Raw genomic sequence first — 26,815 nt, 5'->3', positions numbered from 1 at the left:
AAGAAATGAATGTTGTTACATTCATTTCTTCACATTATAAGACACAAAATGACGAGCCAGCATATTTAACAAATGTGTTCATGTATATAGCTTACTTTTTTCCCTCAGTACTTCCTAGCTAGCATCACTCACCATTCATCCACTTAGCTTGTATGATTAACCACAAATGGTCTTCATTGATGACAATATACATCTCCCCATGCAGTCGCAACAAATACTGTAAACGCTTCACTTAACAACAGTTAAAATGCATCTGTACTCTGCCCAGTGTATCCCGTTAGCATGTTGGAGTTGAATTTGTTTTAGTCAGGTGACTGTCATGAATGACTTCGCTTGTCGGGTCGTACGGTGCCTCGCAAAGTCAAAAAGCTCGAAGGACTGAAAATGCGATTGATACATGGGTTTACTATCTTTGCATTTGAATTTGCAGCGGCTTTAAACGTTTATAACTGCTCTTGAGTATGATAAATAAATAATTCAATTAATTAATTTATAAACGCTATTTCAACCCTCAAACTCTAAAGGTAGCATTAACTAGGTATTAAGAAACCTTCAGCCAGCCCTTTAGTTTGCAAGTTGTCATGGTAACCGTATATGGATAGCTAGGTTATTGTAACGCTAGTGAACAACTGCGCTAAAAAGGGTATTAGCAGATAAAAGAAAATACAGACACTCGCAAAGGTAACTGTAAGTAACATTGAAGTAAAATATGATAATAATAATATTTTACATATTTGTCAGATTATGTAAACTACACATTCAAGCTATAAAACTGATTGCTTGAATGATTATTTGACTTTTATAATTTCTGTGTTCACAAAGTTTGAATGGCTACTTTAGTAGACAACTTAATTGAAGATGAAGCCGAAAGAGAGAGACTTCTTGCTAAGCCCACCTGCTTTATCATCGTTGGAAGACCGGTAATCTATATATATATATAAGTGAATATAAAGTGAAATTTAGCTAGGTTACGTATATACCTTTGTAGTTGTGTTTAAGTCCAAAAGACAGTATGCACAGTACTATCTGTCAGTGAATCAGATATGTATATATAAACAAAGAGGAAAGACCATGAATGCCATGCAGTTATAAAACACATTATGACGTTTAGTAGATCATCAAGTGTAAAATGTTTAGGCTATACTTAAAATTCCTGGACACAACTACTATAGAATTTTCCATGTCTTAAGCTGCACTCCACAATCACAAACAAAATCATGCAGAGAGTCCCCACCAAAGCTCAACAAGTGCATACCCAAACACTAGCAAATATTTTTTTCTAATGCTTCAATTCCTCTATATTCCACTTCTTGGCAGGGTGTTGGCAAATCCACCTTGGCCAAAAAAATTGCAGAGTCCTGGAGGTGTATCCTTATTGATGGTGAGTACCCTTTTATGCCTTCATATAAAAAAAAACTTTTTCATAAAAAAAATATTTTTACCAATTCGAGATGTGTATGTAGATGAGTTTTCACATCTTTCAGATACCAATCTTCTCAACACACACATAAAAAATGAAACAAAAGAGGGCCTGGAGGTAAGTAAAATTTTCTGTATCATTTGAAAGGAAGCCCTTTGTTCCTGTGATGTGTTTTCTTTATGCTTTTATAGTCATTAGAAACTCTGAGTTGCATTCTGTTGAATATAGCTTTTGGACATCTTATCTGAGGGAAGAAGTGTACCAGAGAATGTGGTGCTGAAGCTGATTCTTGCCAGGCTTAACTCGCCAGATGTGGAGCACTATGGTAATAAATAAGACGTCATTTAATTATGGCTATGCATGCAAAACAAACTTTTCAGTCACCAAATGTTCTTTGCAGATGAAAATAAGATGACTGATAGGTTAGACGATAAGCAATATGATAAGCTCTGCACTGTTTTGTAATTCACATGTTTTTGATACAGGTTATGTACTGAGCTGCCTGCCGTTCATGTCAGAAGAGCATCTGAAGATTAATGAGCAGATTGAACTGATCAAAAACCTCAAGCTAACGCCTGATATTATCATTAACATCAAGGTTACTGTCATTCTCTATTTGGAGTTGTCCATTGCATTTGATTTTTTTTCTTTTGCATAGTTTAATGTCGTAATTTTTTAATCTAATATCTCTTTAAGTTCATTTATGAAAAAGATCTGTCAGGATTTTACTGAATTGATTATAAATTAAATACTTTTACTTTTCACCAGTGTCCAGACAAGGACCTTGTCCAGAGGCTATCTGGTCTGAAGCAGGACCCAGAGACAGGGCAGTTTTACAACAGGGATCAGTGGCAGCGTGAAGAGGTGTATAACAAGGAGAAGAAGAGCAAGGAACAGGATGCAGAGGATGCAGAGGATGTGGAGGATGTGGAGGAGCAGGTATTACTTAAGGGAAAATAAGTGTTGTCACTTGATCATGTAATATGCATAATCATAGCTCTTTTAGTTCTCCCCCTCCTTTTGTTTTGATGCTTGTAACAAATATAATCCAATGACTGCTGTTTTGCTGCTTTTCCTCTTATTTCATTGTATCAACCAAAACAAACTGACAGAAATCACTGCCTTTAAAATCCTCTGCCTCCCCAATCCCAGCTGGTCAGATTTGAATGACAGAGCCACTGCATTTCTTGAGTAAATAAGAGAAAATGATGTCAGTCTGCAGGTATAGGACTTGCTATCCTTGCTGTCATGATAGCGCTGAGCAAACTAGCCTAAAGTACCAGAAGCAATACCCAGAAGCAGTTGTACTCATGTCTTGGTGTAGGAGCATAAATATTATAAGCTTTGCCATGTTTACCTATGTATTTATTGCCTAGTGAAATAAAGCTATTGATCTAGTTTCAGTCTTAACTGTAAGATTTAAGGGTGTTGAATGCTAATCAGAATTTTATCCAGCAATTCTTAGACGATTAATATTTTTAGCACCTTCCTAGTTCCGTACATGTTTGGATTTCAGTTTTGCATTTTTAGGGGGCTGTTTTTATTTTAGCTAACCTTTTATTCCCCAGGTGATCAGTTGTTATCATAGCAAAGAAAAAACTGCCAAGCTTTGAGTTCCATACTAGTATTTTTTTTTTCCTTAGGAAAAGGAACTCTCAAAGGATACCAATGACAGAATGGTGTGGACACCAGAGTATTTGGCTAAAAATGCTTTTGTTCGAATTAACATGTACAAGGATAACATGCTTAGACCACTGGAGGTGAGTTGCCCAGACCTAGACCTGTCATCAAAGTCACCCACTACTGACACACCAAAAATGTAGTTTGTTGTGTTATTTAAAAAAATCTTGAATAAAATTTCATAATTCCTTTAAACCTTGTATTTGAATTTACTTGGGAGATGCTGTTTTTGCTTAACCAGTATGTTTATATCATAAGGCAGTGAACATCCCAGATTTTTTTGACTCAAAAGGCAGTACTTAAGGGCTTTTGAAATTTAACTACAGACAAACTATATACTGTATTAATATTTATTGTTATTAAAAGAATAAATTACAAAAGAAAAACACAGAATGAAAAGTATATTAATTGATATTTTTTCAGGACTACATGGCAAACCACAACCCTCTCTACCTTTTGGAGTTGGATGGAAATAATTCAACAGAAGAGTGGCACTTGGTAAAGACTAAAAAAAACTTCAACAAATAGTATTGGTGTTTTCCAGAAGTGTTGTCTCTGTAAGGTGTGTTTTTTGACATTTTGTACTTCTAGTCTGTTATGTCGCGTCTCGAAACTTTGGCTATAAATCGCGTCCCCGTTCCAGTCCTCCTCCACCAGACTGAGGATGAGGAAATGCCAGAGGACGTTAGCACGGTCTGGAAGTCTTCACATTTTATTTCAAAACACAATCAGTGAATGGGAACATGTACAAAATACTTGTATTTTGAATAACATGTGTACTACAACCATCCCAATAATCCTGATCCTAAGAATTAAGACTGGACTTGCTTTAATATTGAAACCATATCTTTTTCAGGAGGACCTACTGAGAATTATGTCCTCTTACAGGATTATGGTCCCTGGCTTTAGGTGGAGAAGGAGCCGCTGGGGCAGAACTTGCCCTGTTGCTTTGAAAGAGGGCAAGGTCATTCCTGGCAAGCCACAATTTAGTGTGGGGTGAGCAGTCTTTTAAAAACTGTTTCCAGATGAGGATTCTATTGAGTAGCTATGTGAAAATGTTAAACAACTCTCATTCATTGTACAGATTCCAGGACAAACTGTACATCCTTTCGTCAGCGGAGGCACACCATAAATTTGTCACAAACCCTCGCCCTTACCTGTTACCTCCAATGCCGAGGTTACCCTGCAAGATTTCAATCATTGGGCCTTCCCTTGCAGGGAAGACCACCTTATGTAAACTTCTAGCTCAGCACTATAACACAGCGGTAATTGACATGGAGGAACTGTTGCAGCCAGTTTTGGTCAAGGCTAAAGAGGAGAGGATTAATAAAATTAAAGAGGAGACAACACAGGCTGCTATAGACAAAATCAAAATGAAGATGAAGGAAGATGGACAAAATTCAGGTAAGCTGAACTTTGTTGGTATTTTTTTTTTCTATAATCACATGTAGAATTACATTTGATAAACTGTGACTGACAATAATATGTTTTTGCAATAACAGTAATGCCATGTACCATGGCATAATAACTTGTCTGAGCACTATATACTATTAAGAGTGTAGCTTCTATATATATGTATGTAATAGTCCTCCAACAAACTGTATGATATAAAGCAATATTTGTACCTATTGCTGAACAAGTGACTGATAATGTCATACACAGAATTAATGTGAAGGTAAGATGTGAAAATACTTTCTTATAAACCATATGTATCATAGATATGTGAAAAGGAAAGTGCACCCTCTTTCAGTTTCATGGTTTAACATATCAGGACATAATTAAACAATATTCTGGTTGTTGTTGTGTTATGTTGTTCTAACATTTTGAAGCATACTGAACAACAGTATATTTGTATGAAAGAGGATCTTATTTGTTCTGTTGTTTTTAAGTGACAGAGGATCATCCACTGGTGCAAGCCATGGTACTCAGTGCTGTGCAGCAAGCAAAGCAATCGAGTACTACTTATTTTGGCTTGTATGCTGAGATCCTAGAGAAGCGTATAAAAGAGGTACGTTAAAGATTTAAACCCAGGTGGGAGATTTACACCGACTTCCCAGTCTTAAGCAGTTAGCATGCATACACGTTCATATATTTGAATGATTAATGACACACAACAGGATTTTTCTGCAACTTTGTTTGGCATTGTTAGATTTTTTTTATTTGTATAAAATCATTGACTTACATCGCACAACACCCAACACTAAATCACGCATACAGGGACACGACACTTAGACAGACACATGCATAAAGTAAATATAACTTACCTGATAAAAAGTTTGATGTTATAGATTGAAGAGGTGGAGGGCAAGACTGGGTGGGTGCTTGACAACTTTCCCAAGAACCTTTCCCAGATGGATGCCTTACAGCAAGCTGGACTTCTGCCAGAGGTCTTCTTCTGTCTCACAGACAGCGATGGACACCAGGGTATGAGGCACAAATAGAAAAGATTAAACATATAAATTTGCATTTATAATTTGCAACAATTTGGTTTGAAATGCCCTTCAGTGTTTACGCATACACTTTGGTGCTTTTTACATTTCCATTAATACATTTTTTCATTGAGCAGTTTTGAGAAGACTTTATGAGATGAATAAAGAAAGTGTAAAGAACACTGTAAAGAAGTTAGAGGATGAACAGTCTCAGGCGATAGAGCTCTCGTAAGTGCACATGAAATGATGTTGTGAATTTTTTTTCTTTGTATGTTTCTGAGTTAGATTTTTGTTGCAACTTTTGTTTTTGTGCCTTAATTCTCTCCATTTTAGAAACCAAGAGGAGCAAGAATCAGAGGGGCAATCAAATATGAAGACAGTTATGGGAGAAGCTCATGGTGCTGGTTTTGGTTTTTTTTTATATACTACCCTTGAACATATACCATTCAATCAGTATAATTTTTATTACATTCTTTTTTATTTTCAGAAGATCCTAAGGAATTGAACACCACCAGCTCTGCAAATCCAAATGCAGTACAAAAAGAAGGTAAAGTTACAACAAGAACATGCTGTTTTGTTTTGTTTGGTTTGTTTTTCTCAGATCAAAAATGCAAATTGACTAAAGAGAGAAACTAGTATAAGGTGCATATTCAGGTCAGTCAGTCATTGTCAGGATTTCCTGGGGTTTGACTCTCATGACTCTCTGAATTTGGGCGTGCGCTGAAATGGCTATGCTGCCCAATAAAAACTCCAATTTTCAATTAAAATCACAGATACATTTTTGAATGTGCTAACTAATTTATATGTTGTATTTGTACTGTTTGTGAGCACCACTGAAGTATCATTAGCATTCTTTCTCTAACTCTCTCTCGTTCACACTCTCTTTGTGTGGTCCAAGCAGCAGTGGTAGTACATGATGATTCAGAGTTGGGCTATGCAGATAGCCCCGAGATGAACGAGTATAAACTGCAGTTACGACAGTTTGTGGGTGAATGGGAGAAAATGCAGTCTGGTTTAATGGTAACCCACTGTACCCTGGAGATTGGCAGGAAAAGCCCAGAGAACCTGCTTCAAGAGATGATCCAGCAGATGGACAGTGAGTGTAAAGCTATGCAGACCAAATCACTGTTGTCTTAGAAACAAATTTGCGCCAGACACACACAAAAAAATACTGAGACAAATATTATGTTATTTTACTGGTAATGGATTGGAATAAATAAATGGTGAACTAACGAGTGATATATCATGTGATATTCTGCTAAAAAGTTCCAATCTAATCTTTAGCTCTCATGTGTGATCTTCAGAACCCTTTCAGTATGTGTCCTGGGAGTTATCAGAGGAGGACATGGAAAAAGACGCAGAAGATATAGAGGCCTTAGCTCAGCTGGAGAGAACAGAGGAAGGCAGTGATGATGATTATTCCCTAGGGGAAAGAGATGAAGTCAGTAAACTAAGGAGTCTTTCAGCTTTAATATCCATATGTTTACAGCGCTATTTAAAATTGTAGAAAGAGAACAGAGAACTTACTGCTTTCTTGACAAATATTAGTAAGGCAAGCAATCCATTGAAGTATGTCTATCTTATCTTCTTAATGAATGCAGGGAGACACCACGACCAACAGATTCTTAGGTGACACCCAGCATTTCTGCCCTGTTGTCTTAAAAGACCATAATGTCCTGCGACCCTGTACCGATGAAATTGCAGCTAAGTATCGTGAGAAGACCTACTACTTCTCCAGCTTAGAAGCCAGGGAATCATTTCTTCAAAATCCTGATCAATTTGTTGCACACACTGAGCCTCTCAAGGTATAACCTTAACATGAAAAGAGAAAGTCATATGCTGTAGTTCTGAACAAAAGTGTCCTCACTGGCTCTTTGTCATGTTTTTCCATCCAAGCCTCCTGCTCTGCGGATCTTTTTGCTCGGCAGCGGAGGCTCAGGCAAGACGACTAATGGGAAGTGGCTTGCACAGCAGCTTGGACTCTTCCATATCCAGTTCAGAGAGCAGCTCCAAATGCTCATAATGGCCAAGACAAAGATGTGGATACCTGATGCTGATGAGTTAGTGCTCTTACAAGATGATTCTGAAGACTTGGATGCCAAAATAATGGAAGCCAGGGCGGAGGACGAGAAGGAGTCAGAGGATCCCTATGTTAGCATGAATGAGACGGAGGTCAGCTTCAACACAGTTTCATTCTAGCACTGTTTGTTATGATATTTCATTTCAGGTTTTGAATTTCTGTGTATGTGCTTTTCTGTAACTTTAGCAAGAAGAACTGACTGAGGATGAAATGGCCATCAAAGCCTACCTATCTGATGGAGATCCTCTGAATCCAAAGATTCTGGACATGACTATTGCACCATACTGGAAACATGAACCATACAAGTAACTATTACAAAACTGGATGTTTCCTGCCTCTTCTTGTTTTCTGCCTATTTGCTGTCTTTTTCAGCGCAAATCGCGTAAAAAAAAAAAAAGGGGTAAACATCTAGTTTTTAGCTTTTTCTAAATGTAAATTTGCTGGAGTAGCTTTATACACAATGAACTTTAGATCGGTAACTTCCCATCAAGGTCTCTTTGAGAGTTTTGGTCACCTTACAAGAGATATTGTTCTTTAACTTAAGATCATCTATGTTCTAGGTCTACAGGTTTTATTTTGGAGGGCTTTCCTATTGATCTGAATGAGGTGCAGTACATGTTTGAGCAAAAGTTTTTCCCTGACGTTGTGGTAATGATGGAAGTGGATGTTGAGGATGTCCAGAGTCGTCTGTTGCCACAGTACCTGGAGATTTGGCGTGAGCGTCGAAACAAACGTGAAGCACAGCTGAAACTCCTTCATGACCTGCGTAAAAAAAAACGGGTAAAAAAATAAGTGATACTTAGGTCCCAGTTTTAGTAACTGTGTTATTTTTCTGCCAGGAAACATTAGTCTTGCTGTCTGTCTTGACAAATTAGGATAAATTCATTTCTTGGATCTGAAACATTCATGGTAATTTTGTAATTCAGGAGGAGGATATTTCCAAGAGAAAAGCTGAACTCATGGCAGAGCAAGATTTAAAGGCAACTAAAAAAGAGGTAAGCAAAAGAGGTAACCCGAATTATCACATCTGCATTTGATTCAAACGTCTTCTTTCTTTCTGTATTTGCAAACAAAACAGCTCAGTTTTCAAGATGGCACAAAAGATGATGAAGAGCATGAAACTGCAGACATAGAGGAGATGATTGAGGCCCTGCTGGAGGAGGAATTTCCTACAGAAGAGGATGAGGAAGACATCGAGAATGAGGAGACTGAGGAACTAGCTACCAACAGGCTGGAGATAGGAATAAAAGAGCGTTTTGTGACACAAGAGACCAACCTTAGTTCTGTGATGGTACATATACACAAAACAAAAATGAGCCCTGATCAATTCTACTTGTATTTCATATTCACAACAAGACTTTACTTTAAAATATTTGTATTTTACAATAAAACTAGTTGGATCTTATATATGCTGCTATATGTTGTTCTATTGTTAGGAACTCCTAGGTGAACACAATATACCCAGAATGGTCATCAATGCGTCTCGCAAACTACGCATTGTTCAGTGTCAGCTGCTCAAGAAAATCAAACCCTTGTTGACCAACAGGGAGTCACTCTTCCAAAAATGCCACCCCATCCCCTACAGCCTGGCATGCAAACTGCTGCTCTCCTCTTTTAAGTTCTTCAGTGCCTTTGGCTTCCTGGACCCCATCAAGGTAGGCAGGGTTTAGGAACGTCAGCTGTGCTTCCAATAGTTCCAAGAAATATTTAAATATAATTACTCCTTTGTTTTAAGCTGAAATGTTGACAGAAAAAACAAATATGTAAAATGTCCTTCATAAAGTATACTTTAACATTTTTTTCATCCATTTCCAACCTGTAGCTACACAAAGAAAGAGACCTGATCCAGCCTCTGAAGTGGCCTTTCAACACAACATACCTCCTGCTGTTCCATCAGTATATCTACTTCTTTGCATCTAAGGAGAACTGTAACACATTTATGCTCAACCCCTTAAAGTACCTGCGGCAGCCCAAGCCCACCACGTCACTTCCTATTAAAATAGCAGTGACTGGACCTCCAAAATCTGGAAAGACCACCGGTAAGATACAAGATAGTTAAAAATGAACTTTATTACATTTTTTACTATGTTCATTTCTTTTATTTTACTTTTTGTATTTCTGCTTCCTCAGTGGCACAAATTTTTTCTCAGAAATATGGCTTGGCTCAGCTGTCCATTGGTAGCGTTATGCGTATGGTGCTTGACACTCAGGGGAACACCGATCTGGCTATTCAGATGAAAGAGTATCTCTTACAGGGCCTTGTTGTGCCTGATGAACTGGCCATTCAGTGTCTGGAGGTGGCACTGATGAACTCAGTCTGTAGCATGCAAGGGTAAGACAAAGGGTTTATCACATGTATGTGTTAATACTTAGCAAAACTCAATGCTAGGTGCGATCCGAACTTAATCTTTGGCATGGATTTTGTTTTTTTTAAGTCAAGACTGTATAATTTACTCTATTTTTGTTGGTTTAGTGTGTATCTAATATACTATGATATTTCTGGTATTTCAGATATGTGCTTGATGGGTTTCCAATGACCCTTAAGCAGGCAGAACTGATGGGGTCTCAGAGCATCATCCCCATGATAGTAGTTGAGCTAGAGCTGGACATAGTGGAGGTGCTGAAGAGAGGTCTTGCAGACAAGATGAAGCCCAACAAGTCAGAGAACACAGAACTTATAAATATAATGACAGATTTTAGGTCTGACAGCTGATTATAATTGCAAAAATTATAATCTTCTTGTGTTTCCTTTGTTCTTACACTTTAGGCCTCACTTGACGCACGATAGCTCTGAGATCCTACACATTCGTAATTCCTGCTACAAGAAGGAGGTGGTGCATGTGAGGCATCACTTCCAACAACAATATCAAAACTGCTTGCTTCTCAATGGCCTCAAGAGCAAATGGTGGATCTGGGACAGAATGATAAAAGAGGTCAGCACCAGCATGAAATATATTCAAACTTACCTGGACAGGATACAGAAGGGTAAGTTCAAGAAGAGTTTAAGCTGGTTTATTTCACCAGAAATCCCCTCAAGATGCTGTCAAACTCATGGGCTAAATGTTTTACATGCGCCTAAATGTTGAACCTCTTAACTCCACGCATGATGATTTAACCAGGGCAAGCAGCCTGCATCAACAAGCTGTGCATCACACCCAAGGAGTTTGACTGCCGACTTGGAGAGTTTGGCCAGTACTGCCCTGTCTGCATGGCCCTACATTACCACCTGGTGGACATCTCAGAAACTGCAGCATTGACTCATGCGGCTGAGTACAGGGGACATTATTTCAAGATGTGTGATGAAAACCATTTAGAGGTCAGTTTCTTGGAAGTTCCCCCATAAATTAATTGCAAGATTCATAGGTAAATGCCCAAATGAGTATGGGAAGGCATTCAAACCTAAAAACTGGAACTGGAAGTTGTTATCTTGCTCTCTCAATCACAGATGTTCCTGTCTACTCCTGATCAATTTGTCACACCTGGCTGCCCGCACACCCTCCCAAAACCCCACCTCCTGCCAAGGAAGCTGACTGAGATACAGGTGAAGAACAGGTTTCCACGGCAAGTTGAGATGAAGGGCTTCTGTCCCGTTACTTACCTGGATGGAAAGCAGAGGTACATTATCCACTGTGTCACTGAGAAATATGCTTCAAAATGCTAAAAAAAAAAAAAAGAAAGAAAGAAAGAAAGAAAGAAAGAAAGAAAGAAAGAAAGAAAGAAAGAAAGAAAGAAAGAAAGAAAGAAAGAAAGAAGGAAAAAGAAAGTTGGCAAACATATTTCTTTGTGATTCTGACTTTGTGGTGTCAGATAGACATACATAAGATCCTAAGGATCTTCTCTTTTTTGTAGCATTTAAAATCTAAATACTTTATTCCATCACAGTATGTCAGAATTATTGACTATGTCTTCTGTGACATTTTTTTCACATGGAAGTCTTATTTGTTCTTAGGTACGAAGCTCTGGTTCGAGGAAAGATGGAATATGCTGTGGAGTACAGAGAACGAATTTATATTTTTGAGACCAAGGAGAAACGGGACAAGTTCATGAGGTGTTATTTCTTTCTATATTTGAAAAACGTATGCCTTTTTTTAATGTTTTCTTTTTTCACTTCACTTTTTTACAAACTACTTTGAGCTACACTTATAAAGAAAGTGGGTGGTGTGTAAACCTTTGGTCTATTCACTGAAATGTGAAATTATTTATTTAAGGACTCCTGAAACCTACTGGGCCCAAAAGCTGCCCATTAAAGTTCCTCCCCTTTCTGAACCTGTGCATCTCACCTCCCTTCCAACGCTGGGCTACCTGGAGCAGGTCAGAAACTCTGTATCACATGGAAAATATTGCAGTATCGTCCTGTCTGCTGAGATTTTTAAAAGTACATCCATCAACCACATTGTATTTTTTAGGGTGTGGCAGAAGCAGTGATCAAGGCAATGACAGCTGCCGGGTGTCTCAAACCAAAGCATCCTTATCTCAGTTTAAAGAGATCAGCTCTCAGTTATGTGGCCTTGTATTTGAAAGGTAGGAACGTTATATTTAAACCTTTATTTAATATATTATGAGAAATATTAGGATGATTAAAATGGTAAATGGTCTGTATTTATTTAGCGCTTTACTGGTCTCTAAGGACCCCAAAGTGCTTTACACATCCAGTCATCCACCCATTCACACACACATTCACATACTGGTGATGGCCAGGGACACAACGACCGAGCGTGTTGGAGCTGGGGCTCGAACCGGCAACCTTCCGATTACAAGGCGAACTCTCAACTCTTGAGCCACGATCGCTCTTTACTTTAAGTTTAAAGTAAAGATTTTATGTGCTGCTTTACCTCATTCTGAAATGTTTTCCTATCAAAGTTTACTATGTACAATGTATCTCATTCACCTTTTAAGACTTGTTATATGCTTCCAGCACTGAACTTGTTCATGTGTTTTTTCCTACTTAAGTAATAATTCCAATTTTACATTGTTATAGCTTTCAACCACAGGAGTACAGACTCCATTCGCCAGATGTACAAAAAGAAGCTGGCCTCATTTGAAGAGAACTGCATGCTCATCCCCTACCTGAGCACTGTAATGAAGGGGAACTACAGGCCTCCCAGTGAACGCCCGATTGACTTTGAGTTCAAGCTGAACAGGTTTTTGGCCTTGAGCGACTTGCCTGGAGCTAATGGCGTACAGCTTGATTAGTACTTTTGACTACAGCATTGTCATTGTACTTAACGTGATGTGGTAATCTGAGTCTGCAATACAATTACATTTAAAAAAATTACATTGACTTCTTTCTTTTATGTTTCCAAAGACTGTATCTTTAATTATAAAAGCTCTTTTGTCTGTATCATTATTTACCAGTAACTTTCACCATACACATTTCATTCATTTCATAAGCATTTAATTTTCTTTTTCCTGGATTGAAATAAATTTAACATTCAACAACGATCGTGTATACTTTATTAAGGTTCTTTTCTTATCCAGTTTTAGTCAGAAATGGGTTTGACACACATATGAATATCTGTTTCACAGTCTTTAGTAATATTACACAGGGTGTTCCGAGTGGTGGTAGTGCACCTTGTCATGAGACAGAGTTCAGTACTTTGATACTTCCAGAATGCAACAGAGTGAACAGATGGTGGCTTGGATGAGAAGAGGCCTTGATGGTTTTGTAGACCTGAAGGTAGTGAAGGTAGCAGGGTGTTGGCGGTCCTCTGTGCTGATTAAATGAAAATGAAAATTGTGTGGCCGTGAATTGGATGATGGGTGGATAAATGCTGCACATGACTGCAGGTTCCTACCCCAAATAACAGCCTAAAGAGTGTTGTGATATTAACGTCTACAATGAGTGGAACCAGGCAAATACAAAGAACTGAAGAGACAAAAAAGAGCTATATGCGAGTTCATTTGACAATAATATTTAATTAGAAAATGCTCGTTGCATTCAATTCTAGTAAATGTGTGTTTAAATACAGACATTTCCACCGGAGAATCATCCGAGTACAGTAAAATAATCATCTGACACACACACAAACAGCAGGAGCTTTCCGCGTGCTACGACTGCGAAAGGAAAGGGTACAACTAAAGCATTAGTACAATTAAAGCACAACTACAGCACTAATTCGTTGTTACTTAAAGAATTAATCTGGCAACTGTTTGTTTGTTTCATTTAATTTATTCTCACACGTTGCTTCTCTTTAACTCTCTTCTTCATTGTTAAAGTCTATAATATTTCATTTTCTTTATTTTTTACTTTTTTTTAAAATAGCTGTTCAGATTTATCGATCTCGCGTATTCCCGCGAGATTTCAAAGCGGATAGCGGGCGCGAATTCGATAGCCGGTCTGGTGGTCGTTCCCATCAGTTGCGTCGGAGAGTGTGAGGGTACCGCAAGGTAGGTCAGTTGTCACTCCGCAAAATACCATACCTGCGCTTCCAGTTACTTAAGGCGGCACAAAATTAACCCGCAGCAAACTCGACTCACGTTTGGATAGACAGTCGTTGACTTTCTTTTTAGCATGTAGCCTTAGTTAGCCAGCTAAGCTAGTCCTGTAACGTGTGTAACTTTTCCTAAACTTAATTAAGCTACTAATGTCGCGGTTTAAACTGCAGGCAATGCTTTAAAACTCATATCCGTTAACTAGCAGCCGACGTGACGGCAGAATTTAGATGGAGAGCTGATTCGACAGTTTAAATAGATGTCTGACTGTGCTAGTAGTTTTATATGTGTATCAGGTTTCTTTCACTCTGTCGCTTTCTATTATTATTACTTCTTCTTCTTCTTTTTACCGTTAAAAGCAACACGGGGTGTCTACGATGTCTAAAAGGAAGGGCACCTCCGTCAATGAAAATCCCAACAAGAGATCCAGATCTGTGAATGAAAGTGAAAATGCTGCTGACAGTGACCAGGAAGATCCCATTCTGAGTAATGTACGTCTGCCGTGCAGTGAAGCACGCTAGTTTTGTTTGATTTCCAGTTTTTGTTTAATTTCACCCTCGTGTATTTACTTATTTCTTAAATAATTCTCTGAGAATGCAAAGGATAGAGGCTCACAGTGTGGATACTTGTTACTTTGTGTGCAGTTGCAGTGTGGTGCGGAGGTGGTGAGTGATGCTGGGATTGTAGAAAGTATCACTCTGAAGAATTTTATGTGCCACTCGCTCCTTGGCCCGTTTACCTTTGGTTCCAATGTCAACTTTGTTGTTGGCAACAACGGAAGTAAGTGCACTATCTTATCTGGCAGATCGGAGATGTAACGAGGCTTCTGAATCCCCCTCGTTTCATGCCAATGCAGGCTGCAACCCTATATTTACATTTTGGCCAAAATGTCTCTATTGTGTGCTGTAATTATCATGTAAAGGCTTCTATCATTGCTGAAAATAGTTGAAAAATTATTAACTAATAATTACTAGTTAATCACTTTGGTTTAGTGAGATCTTGTTGCTTTCTCAGTGCTGGTGCTTTCTGTTGCACATGTCTGCAAATGTCATTATTTATATGGTGTTATTAGTGGTTTGAAGTTGTTTCGGTGCATTTATAAAATGTGAAGTGGAAACTCAGTGGCTGTTATTATCGTCCATAAATCTTTGTTTATTACAGTGTCCTGTCTGTTCAATTTTTGTGTGCCAATTGTTTTGTGACAGGTGGAAAGAGCGCCGTTTTGACAGCTCTCATAGTTGCCTTAGGCGGGAATGCCCAGGCTACAAATAGAGGATCATCCCTCAGGGGTTTTGTGAAGGAAGGAGAAAGGTGATTTCACAATAATTTTTTTTATCCGTCACGCACTATCTGTTATCTTATTTTGTGATGAGAGAGCACATCATAAATGTGAAAAGTAATTACAAATAACAAACGCAAGTATCTGACCCTTGATGTGCATTTCTGTCTCCTCAGTTCAGCTGATGTTTCCATCACATTGCGTAATAAAGGAAGGGATGCTTACAAACCAGAGGTGTATGGGTCGGCTATTATTCTAGATCTAAGGATAACTCGGGACGGACTGAGAACATATAAGCTGAGAAGTAAATCAGGTAAAAATGCGAAGGAGTTTGTAAATTTAGATATTGCAGCAAACTATTTGCAGTAAATTCTCCATAAGTATATTTATAATTGTCCATTGATTTAAAATAAGAACAGAAAGAACAAAGATGAGTCATTTAATGGAGTCTGGAACATCGTCAGTGAGAGTAAAGTGAATGTTCACAATGTTTTTCTTTTTGTTTTTTCTCTCTCTTACAGGTCAGCTAATCTCAACCAAAAAGGAAGAACTTGTCTCTATTCTGGATAATTTCAATATTCAGGTATGAGAGATGCAGGTCTTCTTTCATGTAACTCAGAGATGCTCTACCGCCAACTTTCAGCCAACTCTGTTTTTGTCCTTCACACATTGATGTTCTGGTTAAACTGCACTTTTGACTATGCTGTGATTTTAGCTGTATTTATCTGTACAGTTTCAACATTTGAGCTGAAACTTAAGCAACAAATTGTGGGGCCATGTCAGTTGTTAAAGGGTGTCACGTGAACCTGTGTTACTGTCATGCTTATTAATGTGTTTTCTCTCCCAAAGGTCAACAATCCTGTATCAGTTCTCACTCAGGAAATGAGCAAGTACTTCCTACATTCTAAAGGAGAGGGGGACAAGTACAAGGTTAGTTCAGAGTACTTGCATGTTTAAGCCACACAGCAGCATTGGGTGGACAGTTTGCTACACCGTGAAACGTGTTTCTTTATGGTACCTATGAAAATGATTGTCAGTCAAGGCAATTAAGTTTGTGCCTATTTGTAGGGCTTCTGGTGTGGCCAGTACATATAAAACCAACCGGCAGGCCAACACTCTGTTTCATCTGCCAGTCATTGTTTCCAAATGCAAATATTTGTTTGGAAATTGCGGGGGCGGGGGTGTGGACAAAATAGCTTTTCTATTTCACCTCTCTTATTCTCCACACAGACTCTTTACCTGCATGTAACAAAAGACTGCCCAAATGTGTTTGATTAGTAGCTTCTAGCAACAAAAACCCTCTTCTTTGATTCGAATCTAATGCCAATAAGAGTTTAGATTTAGCATGGAAGAGATTTGGTATAGATGTTGTTCTGGTACATTTGGAATTTCTGATCACATATATACATATCTAATGATGCTGTCACCAGCCTCATCTGCAGTTTTGTTTTGATTGGTAAAATGGCAAACCATATACAAACTTCAGTTGCTTATGTATACAGGACCTTATATATTCCCCTTGCTATAAGAGCTGTGTAACACCCACATTTCTTATCCGTAGGATAATAAAGGTTTATTCTATTCTATACCAACTTGATCATCTTGTTAGCCTGCTCCCTAACTTGCAGCACAATCTCCTTGTTTGAATTTGCGTTGTTTTGTTAACTGTTAACTATAAATAAGCCCCGGTTGTTTTTAATCAATTTTTCTCTCTGCAGTTTTTTATGAAAGCCACCCAGTTGGAGCAGATGAGAGAGGACTTTATCTACATCAAAACCACTAAGCATCTCACAGAGGATAAAGTTGAGCAACACAGTGAAGTATGTATTTGTGTCGCTGAAATGGGCAGTAGTGATATTATTACATTTCTTGAATTTAAACCCTTTTATTTGGATTGCACAGCTAAGTTTTGTTTTAAAGCATCTTTTAATATTAATTTGTGGTCATTCCTAGTGCTTGAAAGACCTAAAACGGAAGTACCTGGAGAAGGAGGACCGTTACAGGAGCCTGGCTTCACTTGATGAAATGCACACCAAACTGGAGGAGTTGCAGAAGCAGATGGCTTGGGCTTTGGTGAGATCATTTTCCTCCAACTTCCCGCAATTTTCCAGTATTTCCCTTTCCCCGTTTAGTTAAGATCACTTGTTTAAATTTTAATTCCTGTACAAATATGTTAAATGTTGCAGGTGACTGAGATGGAGAAGGACTTAGAGCCAATGAAGGAGAAGCTGCAGGCAGACAGACGATCCACAGAGAAATATGACGACAAGGTGAACGAATGGAAGGTATGAAACTTCTTCGGTAGTAACCCTGAAATCAACATATAACACATCTCAAATGTTAATAATTCTTTTAGAATTAACACAAATTACTACTAATTAAGTAATTGCTACTTCAGTTTTATTGCTCAGACTTTTGGACTGTTCATTCTGTAACCTTTTAACCCTAAACCTTTTTGATCATGCAGAATAAGGTCGATGAAGCAGAGAAAAAGTACAAACAGGTCCAGGAACAGCTAGAGAGGATCACACAGCAAGTCCAGGAGCTTCAACCTAAATGTGCTGAGCTCAAGACTGAGTCGCAGAAACGCAACAACCTTTTAAAGTCCAGCGAGGTGAGAGTTGAGTGCACTAACCGCAGCATATGGTGGATTTCTGACAGTCGGCTCGTTCACTTTTTACAAGTACTTAATGATTTTATGTAGCAAGTCTGAGGCTTAGTTTATAGTGCTGAGCAGTGTCTAAGTGCATTTGTGTTCCTCAGCAGATGCAGTGGCTTTCCATCATCTGATGTGTTTTTTTGTTTGTTTGTTTGTCGTCATCAGTATAGGAGCGCTGCATCACCATTCTGTCATATAATTAATTCAAAATTAGTTTTAAAAAATGACTGTTATCTTTGTGATGCTTGTACGTCAACTTGTGAATATTTAACTCTTCATTTACGTGTGCACATCAGGTCACAGTCCACAGATGCAAAGCCAACCTGAGAGACTTGGAAAAGGACAAAACTCAGCTGATGTCGAGGATAAAAGATCTCAAGCTGAGGTTTTGTGTCATCTTATTTAGTTGTCTTCTGCATTAAATTGAGGTTGAAAAGTTATTTATTCTGTTTTGGCTCGCCTGTGCTTTATTTCATCACACCCCTTTTCTTACCTCTAGCATCAGTCAGAAAACGGGAGCAGAGAGCAAAGCCAGAGCAGAAAGGATCGAGCAGATCCAGACTGAGCTGGAAAACCTGAAGCATCAGATCTCTACACTGGGCCAACAGATTGACCAGTATCAGCATGCCATCAGTCGCGCCAAAGAAGAACAAGGAAAAATGAGGTAAAACAATGCACCAAAGGAAAATCATTGTACATGCAATAACCAATAATTGCTGATTCTAGGGTAGCTTAAAGGAATGTATTTGCAGTTTCTAATTGAAGCTATTCTCTAGAAATGACTGTATTTTGCCCCCCTGTTTGTTTTCAGGAGAGAGCAGGAGGTTCTCCAGAGGTCCATTGAAGCCAACAGGAGGAATCTGCAGACAATGGAGAGCAGTCGGTCCAATCGGCTGCGGCGTTTTGGAGAGCAGATGCCTGCGCTGCTAAACGCCATTCAGGAATCTCACAGAAGAGGCCATTTCAAGCACAGACCTCGAGGACCGTTGGGTAAGACCTGGTTATGCACAGAAAGTGTAGCATGTGCCCCCCCCCAAGTGCACAACCACAGTGCAAAATGTGTGGCAACAAAAAAACACTTCTAACTTTCCTTCTCTTTTACAGGTTACCTAATTAGTCTGAAGGACCCAGAGCTCGCACTGGCCGTAGAAGTATGTCTTAAAGGCCAGCTGCTGGCCTTCACATGTGATAACTATGAAGATGAGAAGGTTCTGCAGGGCCTCATGGCCAAAATGTTTCAAGGAGGTCGCAGACCTGCTATCATAACTAGCAATTTCATCTCACAAGTTCATGATACAAGAAAAAAGTGAGTATAGAGGTTTAATTATATATATAAAATAGTTGTGCAAAGTACAATTAATACAACAAGTATTCAGTTAGAAGGTATCCTTCTTCAGAGTGAGTGTTAGTGCATCTCAAATGTTGTAACTTTTTTCTTTTGGAAAATATTATGTAATGTAATGTAATGTGCATGTGTTAGTCCCCATAGGGAAATAGTTCCTCTGCATTTAACCCATTCACCCAGTGAAGCAGTGGGCAGCCACCAATGCAGCGCCCGGGGAGCAGTGTGTAGGGACGGTACCTCGCTCAGGGGTACCTCAGGGTAGCCGTTCAGTGGAGTCGAACCCCCGACCTTCCGATCATGGGGCCACCACTCTACCTACTGAGCTATCCCTGCCCAATTTATCATACATACATATATTATGTATGATAAAGATTTTCTTTATGTAGCTTATTACTTAATTATTACAAAATATCTGAAAAATTTAATCGAAATTAGTTTTGATGTGTTTTGTGTCAGGGCTGTCAGTCATCCGAACTACCCCTCCGTGCTTCAGGCTCTAGAAATTGAGGACCCAGTTGTGGCCAACTGTCTGATCGATCAGAAGGGCATAGAGAGCATTCTGCTCATTAAGGTAAAGCATAACTTTTTTTCAACACAAGATGCTTGATGGTAGCCATAGTTGCACATTGAGTGGTTAGACATGTCTTTTTTTATATGATGCAATGTGTAAAGTAAGCCATATATTAGATAAAGTATACTGTAAATGAACTGAAGGGCCTTAAGCATGTGAACAAACCATAATGAATCAGCTGTTTAGGTCTATTAAGCTTATCCCTGATCTGATCTTCTCTACAACCTGAATGGCTATTACATCAAAGTTTTATACCTGCCAAAGTCAGCTTATTGTGTACACAGCTACCTGTACATTTGCCGAACAGTGCCTGAAAGTTTATTTGTTTATTTGCCTGACCGAGTCTCCTGAGTGTTGCCTGAATTTTTGCTTTAATGAAAATGATCCAAGTCAAGGAATCTAATTCAATTCAATTCAATTTTATTTATATAGCATCAAATCACAACAAAAGTCGCCTCAAGGCGCTTCATAGGTACAGGAATAGGAATCTGACCTTTTGCACAGTGGAGTGAGTGTGGTTATGGTCACAAATCTGCCTAAACCTCAGCTGCTGGGTCAGAAATATGGCAGAGACCTATAATGTTTTTGAAAGCTTCTTAATATTTACTATATCTATTTTTTATTCAAATTTGTATAAGAATATTTGACAGATTCTTTATGTGGAGTCAGACTTTGGATACCATAGAAGAGATGTCTGCTCCTTACCTTCTGAACTCTGTGTTCAGACTTCATGTCATATTTACATGTTTTCCTTGTTGATAGAATCGAACAGAAGCTCGGAGAGTGATGCAGAGCAAAAATCCTCCTGCGAACTGCATCCATGCTTTCTCTAAGGATGGAGATCAGATCTTTACTAACCGGAGTTATGCTGCTGAGCAGACTAGAGCCAACTATCTCTCAGGAGATGTTGAGGAGGAGATCAGGTATATGTCTGACTTGTACACATGAAAACTCGTATTTTATTCTCTGTCTTTAGACTTTAAACTTGTGCTTTAAATGTTCTGTCCACGTCTCTCCATTTTCGCCTCTCCTTGTCTCTTTGATTCCTCTCAGACACTTACAGAGGGAGTTGGAAAACCAGAAAGGTCAAGCATCACGCTTCCAGCAGCAGATGAGAAAGTTGGATGACGACGTCAAGGAAAATGAAGGCCTACTAAGAAGAGCCCATCAAGAGCAAAAGACCATTAAAGTTAGTGGTATTTTCTGAAGGGCAGATAAGAATACTAATAGAATTTGTATTTTCAGTTTTAATATTTTAATATAATCATATTTGGGGTTTAAAGCATATTAGTCATTCATTTCACTTACTTTGATATACTTTATCCATTAGAAAGAGAACAAAGTGTTCTGATATCATATGAAATGAATTTGCTAACAAAGTCTGTGTGTTTGTTTTAGGACAAGGCCACAAAGTTGCAGCTAGAGCTCACAGATCTACAAAATGTTGAAGAGCCTCAGTCAGAGGACCTCAGGCCCCTGGTCTGTAAAGAACACCATGTATTTTTCCATCTGTATAAAAAGATGCACACTTGTACTGGACTTAGAGCTGGCTATATCCCACAAATTGGGATGCTGTAAAATTTCAAAGCAGAATGCAGTGGTTTGAAAATCCCATTAACCCATATTTTGTTCACAATAGAACATAGAAAATAAATTGTCCAGCTTTAATTCTGAGAACAAAATCATAGAAACCGAATTAATTTTATGTTTATCCATCTGTTTTGTAGTACCGCTTACTTTTCCAGCCATTTTTTCCCCCATCCCAACTTGTTTTAAGACCTGTTGCTGCTTTCAAATTGAAAATGAGCTAATGTTTTTCCTGAAAAGTAGAATGTCTCTTTAAACATTCGATCTGTTTTCTGTGATTTTTATGAGATTTACAAATAGAAGAATTCTCTTTTTATTTACACTATAAGCATTGTCCCAGCTTATTTTGGTTTAGAGTTTTTAAATATTGTACATAATGTCAACCAGATCTACTCTTATGATACACCATTATCTCTAATTTTCAACAGGAGGAGGATCTTCATGAGATTGTTACCAAGATCAAGTCCAAGCGAGTGGAGTTAGATGAGGGACTGGCCCAAATGGCCGACCTCAAGGGTTCTTATGAAAAGGCAGAGCAGGAATACAAGCAGCACAAAGAGTGCATTAACACTATCGCAGAGGAGGCTGACTCAGTCAAGGTAATATTGAAAGAAAGACCCAGTGTGAGAACCTTTGTTTTTCAGTTGCTAAATTCTTGACTTATAAGGTATCAGGTCAATCAAATGAAGTAACTTTCAGTAGATATATGGGGGGGACAACTTTTTAATGTTGCAATCTTGTAGTGACACTATGTGCTATTCTTTTATTTGAGACAGTTGGCAGTAAAGTCAAGAAATAAGGTGAAAACAGGATATCAAACGTGATCTAAATGATTTTTTTCCTGTGTGCGTACTGCTAAATGTGACTTGTAGTCTACAGTGCATTCAGTGATCAGTAAGATTGGTAAGGACATTGTGTCAGTGCAACTACCTAACATTATATCAACCCTGATAATTTGGTGTGATTCTAACTCTTTGTGTGTTGGCCATGCCAGCCCACCGTGCCCTGTCTCCGAGTTGGTGTTTGTCTGTTTTTACCGAATTCTTTATTTGCTTTCTCTTAATACAGGAGGATCTCAGTAAAACTGACCAGGAGGTGATAAAATGCAAACATCACAAGAAACACTATGATGAGAAACGCAGTGCCCATCTCCACAACATTCAAACTCTTGAAGGCAACCTTAAAAGCAAAGAGAAGGAGTACGAGGTATGAGTATCAGAAAAGCACTTTGTATACAATGTATCTGCTTTAGTTTTAGGAGTTAAATAGCACTGTCTCTTGAAGTTTTGCCTGTATTTAGCAGCTAAAATATTGGTTTGTTTTGCTCTGTGACTCAGATGTCAGTGGCCAAAGCCAAAGAGATTTGTCTGGAACGTGTGGAGAGCCGTCGGTCAGCCAGGAGCCTGGACAGCGAGATCAGTCGTCTCAAGCTTAAGATCACTTCACAGAAGGAACAACAGGGAGACCGTGAGGAGATTGTGAGGTATTGGATCCTCACGGTGTATTACTGACACGATTTCAGTGATGTTTCTGTGAGGTGTTGAATGTACACGCATTTTAAACTGATGTCCTTCCTTGACGCCAAATGTGAATTGATTTCCTTTTCCACTTACAGGCAGTACCACGAGGCTCTGGAGAGCTACAAGAACATGACACAGCAAATGAAGAACCTCAACAGCTTCATCAAAAGCCTCGACAGTGTTATGAACCACAGACTTCAGGCTTATGCCGAGCTCAGGAGGTAAGTGGTGAATTCACAGTTTGCTGTTTGTATTTTGCAGTGATGTACTTACCTGTGCAATAAAGTAAAAGAGAGTAAATAGTTACATCTGTAATCCAGGTAATAATTATTAAATCATTAAAACTGTGGCCTCTGAATCTGAACTTTTTTTGTCTAGTTATAGACCGAGTGACTAGTCAGATTTTTAAAACAAATGTTAGCTTAACAGTCCAGACAGCACATGTGCCAATCTGTTCAAATGAAGGTATTTTGGCCTGATGCTTTTTTAAACCTCACTTTAAATTACATGAATATATAAACATAAAACACTGAATCTTTGAAATCAAATTCAAAGCATTGCCCACATATGTGTACTTAAAAGGAGCTCATGCTAATGACCCTCCAGTTAGCCCCTGCACTACAAAATGATAGAACAAGATATTAAAACAAAAAAACAGCCTAGAGGTTTTTGGGGTCTTTTTCTGTGTAAAATATCTCACCCGTCTCATGCCCACCATGTAAGTTTTTCACTAATAAGCACAGATTTAAATATCAGTTCAACAGTCACAAACATCTTGCTGTTTCCTATCATTTGATGATGGGTCAGTATAGTTGCTCCACACAAACACTTGGATTTGGATGAGTGGAAGAAAAGAAATGGATGAATCCCGCACTAATGGACAACATTAATTTTAATGCATCAAAAAAGTCGCCTTGATTGGCGAGCTATCGCTATTGACTGTGACCATGACATCGTTGTTCATTGGCAGATAAGAACTCATCACACATATCACAAACTTTCCCCAAAAGGGTGCGCTGCTTCACACACAGGTTTAGCTAGTCACGAGCATTAGTTACTTTCAGGTTTCATCTTCTCTCCTAGCTTAATCACAGACACTGCATGTTTATTTGGATCGATCAAATTGAATTTTTAATTCTTCAAAACCTGGACTTGTAGTTCTAGTAGCTTTAGTACCATATTTGACAACAATTTGTTAAATACTCCTACAGGTCCCTCTGAAGTCTATACGTAAAGTTCTATTTTTTATATTTATATTTTTAAGATTGCGGTTATATGATTACTTTTCTCTCTCTCTCTCTTGGTATCATAGGTTCCTGTCAGCCCGCTGTAAATACTACTTTGATAGCATGTTAGCCCAGAGAGGCTACAGTGGAAGTATGATCTTTGATCACAAGAACGAAACCCTCTCCATTTCCGTAAGCCTTTTTTTCATTCATCAGTAAGAGGCCACTACAGCTTCAGATTTATATTAAAGTGCCTAAAGGTTTTTGATTATTATTATTTAAACAGAGACTCATTATTCTTATGATAACTTTGTAGGTGCAGCCAGGCCAAGGAAACAAGGCTGACTTGAGTGACATGCGCTTGCTGTCCGGAGGGGAGCGCTCTTTCTCCACTGTTTGTTTTGTCCTCTCTCTTTGGGCGATCACAGAGGCGCCTTTCCGCTGTCTTGATGAGTTTGATGTTTACATGGTAATACAATAGTTTTCGTTCGCATTATATTTATGTTTAGATTGCGGGTGCATGCATATTGCAAACTGAGATAATCATCAGTAAAAACAACAAACGATAAGGAGACAGAGAATATGCAACACTTCGTTACAGTTGCAAAACTGTCCCACTGGGTTTGGCCCCATTTAAAGATAACATTGGCTTTGGGTGTTCTCTTTAAATAGGACATGGTGAACAGAAGGATATCCATGGACATGATGCTGAAGGTGGCTGCCAGTCAGCGCTACAGACAGTTCATTTTCTTAACCCCACAGAACATGAGGTAACCACTGACACAACCTCTGTGTGTTTATATACAGCATTTGTGTGCTACAGCAGCTAGACCACCCAGATGTGATTTATTGACTTGGTCGTTGTAGACTAAGCCACTGTAGGGTAAAGGTCGTGTGACTTCAATGCGCTGCTTGGTTTCAGTATTCACATCATAATTTTTTATTTTTTTTTATTTTATGTTAAGTTCCCTTCCAGAAAGCAAAATCATCCGCATCCTCCGCCTCAAAGATCCAGACCGGGGCCAGAGAAACACGCAGAGAAGTGAAGACGAGGACCAGTAATATTGCTAGCTCTGTTTAACATGATAAAACCTTAAAGTGCCTCTGAAACACTGATGCCAGCTTTTTGGAAATGTTTGTAATATTGAAGGCCTTCAGCCGCAAGTTAGTTACTTCTCAGCTAAACTTCGGTTTTGAGAAGCGTCAGCTTTGTTCATGTAAACAAAAATATCTGTTCAGTGTGCTGTTTGTCAAAGATTTTGTTCTCTAATACTGGATTCAGACAGTAATAAAAATGTTGTATGTTCAGATAAGTACAGTTACAGGGAAGGAGTGTTTTTATACCCACAAGAAAAAATAACCGTTAACGGACTTGAAAACGGGCACATTGGAGGAGTAAATGGGGTCATCGTAAGCGCGGGTTGAGTTTCTTTAAATTCAGTTCAAAATTGGTTTATTTTGTTTTTGTTTTAAGTGTAGCCTCATGGAGTCTTTTTCCACCTCAGGTTTGTCTAATGCAAGTAAGTGTATTAAGGTGCTGCTGAAGAAACCTAAAACACAGTTGGTGACACCAAAATTTTGAGCATATCTTTGATTTTTTTTTTTTTAAGTATAGGCTTTATAAAGGTTTCTTTGACTGTCTTACGTTATACTATCTCATTTACTGTGCTAGTGCTGTCCTGAAGGTTACAGGGGTTGTGTGGTAGTTGGGCTGTGGCACAAAGCAAGGGGTGATATAGGGCACCCGTTGGTTATTGTAATTGGCCTATGTTATGTATATTGTTATATTTATTAACTGATATGTTTCCCAGTACTTATTAAAAGAATTTAAGGGTAATCCCTCATCCCCACTGACATTTCAACCTGTTGCTCACTGATAATTATAATTAAAGATAATTTTATAAATCTGTTTCAGAAAATGGATTTTTTTTTTTTTTTGTTCTTCATGATTATCTCATGAATGCAATATTTAGGGACACCTTGAATTTTGGGCAGAGGAAGGTGTCAGCAAAGGTTTAAGGTCACTGCAGTGGATCATCTGCCTTCACACCACGTGTCAGCATGCCCTCCATGCCAAATTCCCGTCTCCGAACACATCTTCCTCTTCTATTCGTCCTTTGACTTCAGGCAGCTTACAGTTTAAAAAATAAATTATGGGTGAAGAAACATTAGTTGGTTATTGTGTGCAAAGTTCAATGAATCTTTCCCTGTGGGAGGATTGTTGTCATGGAGCAACAGACATCTTCCTGTTGTATTAACTCATTGGTCCTTCATGCCGGATGAGCTAAAACTTTTTCACATTATTCCGATTTTGGGTGGGGGGATGCAATGGTGTTATGAGCATAGACGTTATAAAAGATGGATCTACATGGGTGAAATCATTGAGCTGAATGCTGTTGCTTTCTTCATCAGTTCATTCGCAAAAAAACTGATAATTACAATTCAGTCGATCCAAAATTGACTCTGTTAAATTGAGCGTTTCTGCAGGATATTGCTCCCTTATCCTGTGCCTATTAAAAATAATTCTGGTTTAAGTCACTTCTGCTGTGGCTTCACTTCTCATTCCATCTTTATGAGTGTGGACATA

General features: G+C 38.6%; 3 protein-coding genes and 1 long non-coding RNA gene across 6 annotated transcripts in view; 3 read left to right on the top strand and 1 right to left on the bottom strand.

The window, feature by feature from the left end:
• The window catches only part of fig4a (FIG4 phosphoinositide 5-phosphatase a), a 52,101-nt gene extending 51,763 nt beyond the window's left edge, over positions 1-338 (bottom strand). Inside the window, exon 1 of the mRNA XM_005734444.2 lies at positions 133-338. The gene's annotated coding sequence lies outside the window, so the exon portion shown is untranslated. The remainder of the gene's footprint in view (positions 1-132) is intronic.
• Positions 339-442: 104 nt separating this feature from the next.
• Positions 443-1,514, top strand: LOC106456230 (uncharacterized). Of its 2 annotated transcripts, none has more exons than XR_001290388.1 (4): positions 443-681; positions 823-920; positions 1,318-1,381; positions 1,485-1,514. It is a non-coding gene; the product is annotated as an uncharacterized LOC106456230 (long non-coding RNA). The 2 variants fall into 2 exon arrangements; XR_001290389.1 differs by having other exon boundaries at positions 443-687.
• ak9 (adenylate kinase 9) lies at positions 828-12,874 on the top strand. Its single transcript, XM_013911187.1, has 35 exons — positions 828-920; positions 1,318-1,381; positions 1,485-1,537; positions 1,649-1,745; positions 1,906-2,018; positions 2,189-2,359; positions 3,064-3,180; positions 3,524-3,598; positions 3,692-3,793; positions 3,957-4,096; positions 4,185-4,504; positions 4,990-5,108; positions 5,389-5,524; positions 5,667-5,757; positions 5,863-5,927; positions 6,017-6,076; positions 6,428-6,625; positions 6,834-6,970; positions 7,131-7,334; positions 7,426-7,701; positions 7,796-7,914; positions 8,170-8,389; positions 8,536-8,604; positions 8,688-8,900; positions 9,046-9,264; positions 9,432-9,648; positions 9,740-9,941; positions 10,121-10,267; positions 10,377-10,594; positions 10,729-10,925; positions 11,055-11,224; positions 11,559-11,657; positions 11,818-11,920; positions 12,016-12,130; positions 12,588-12,874. The coding sequence occupies exons 1-35, from the start codon at positions 828-830 to the stop codon at positions 12,800-12,802; spliced, it is 5,154 nt and encodes a 1,717-aa protein (XP_013766641.1). The 3' UTR covers positions 12,803-12,874.
• Positions 12,875-13,928: 1,054 nt separating this feature from the next.
• si:dkey-119f1.1 (Structural maintenance of chromosomes protein 6-like) lies at positions 13,929-26,138 on the top strand. Of its 2 annotated transcripts, none has more exons than XM_005734442.1 (27): positions 13,929-13,996; positions 14,401-14,532; positions 14,686-14,821; positions 15,247-15,352; positions 15,497-15,633; positions 15,842-15,903; positions 16,170-16,250; positions 17,039-17,140; positions 17,274-17,393; positions 17,507-17,605; positions 17,788-17,934; positions 18,276-18,364; positions 18,479-18,643; positions 18,791-18,969; positions 19,084-19,285; positions 19,781-19,895; positions 20,658-20,818; positions 20,949-21,084; positions 21,294-21,374; positions 21,911-22,081; positions 22,551-22,688; positions 22,820-22,965; positions 23,098-23,223; positions 24,315-24,420; positions 24,545-24,697; positions 24,901-24,998; positions 25,194-26,138. In XM_005734442.1, exons 2-27 carry the CDS (start codon positions 14,419-14,421, stop codon positions 25,288-25,290), a joined length of 3,267 nt encoding a protein of 1,088 aa, XP_005734499.1. In that variant the 5' UTR covers positions 13,929-13,996; positions 14,401-14,418; the 3' UTR covers positions 25,291-26,138. The 2 variants fall into 2 exon arrangements, with proteins under 2 accessions (XP_005734499.1, XP_005734500.1); XM_005734443.1 differs by having other exon boundaries at positions 13,929-14,000.
• The last annotated feature ends 677 nt before the right edge of the window (positions 26,139-26,815 follow it).

The sequence above is a fragment of the Pundamilia nyererei genome, unplaced genomic scaffold (assembly GCF_000239375.1).
Source record: "Pundamilia nyererei isolate P.nyererei 1_Seehausen unplaced genomic scaffold, PunNye1.0 scaffold00058, whole genome shotgun sequence".
Taxonomy (NCBI): domain Eukaryota; kingdom Metazoa; phylum Chordata; class Actinopteri; order Cichliformes; family Cichlidae; genus Pundamilia; species Pundamilia nyererei.
The sequence above is the reverse complement of the archived record's forward strand: the minus strand, read 5'-3'. Positions and strand labels throughout refer to the sequence as shown.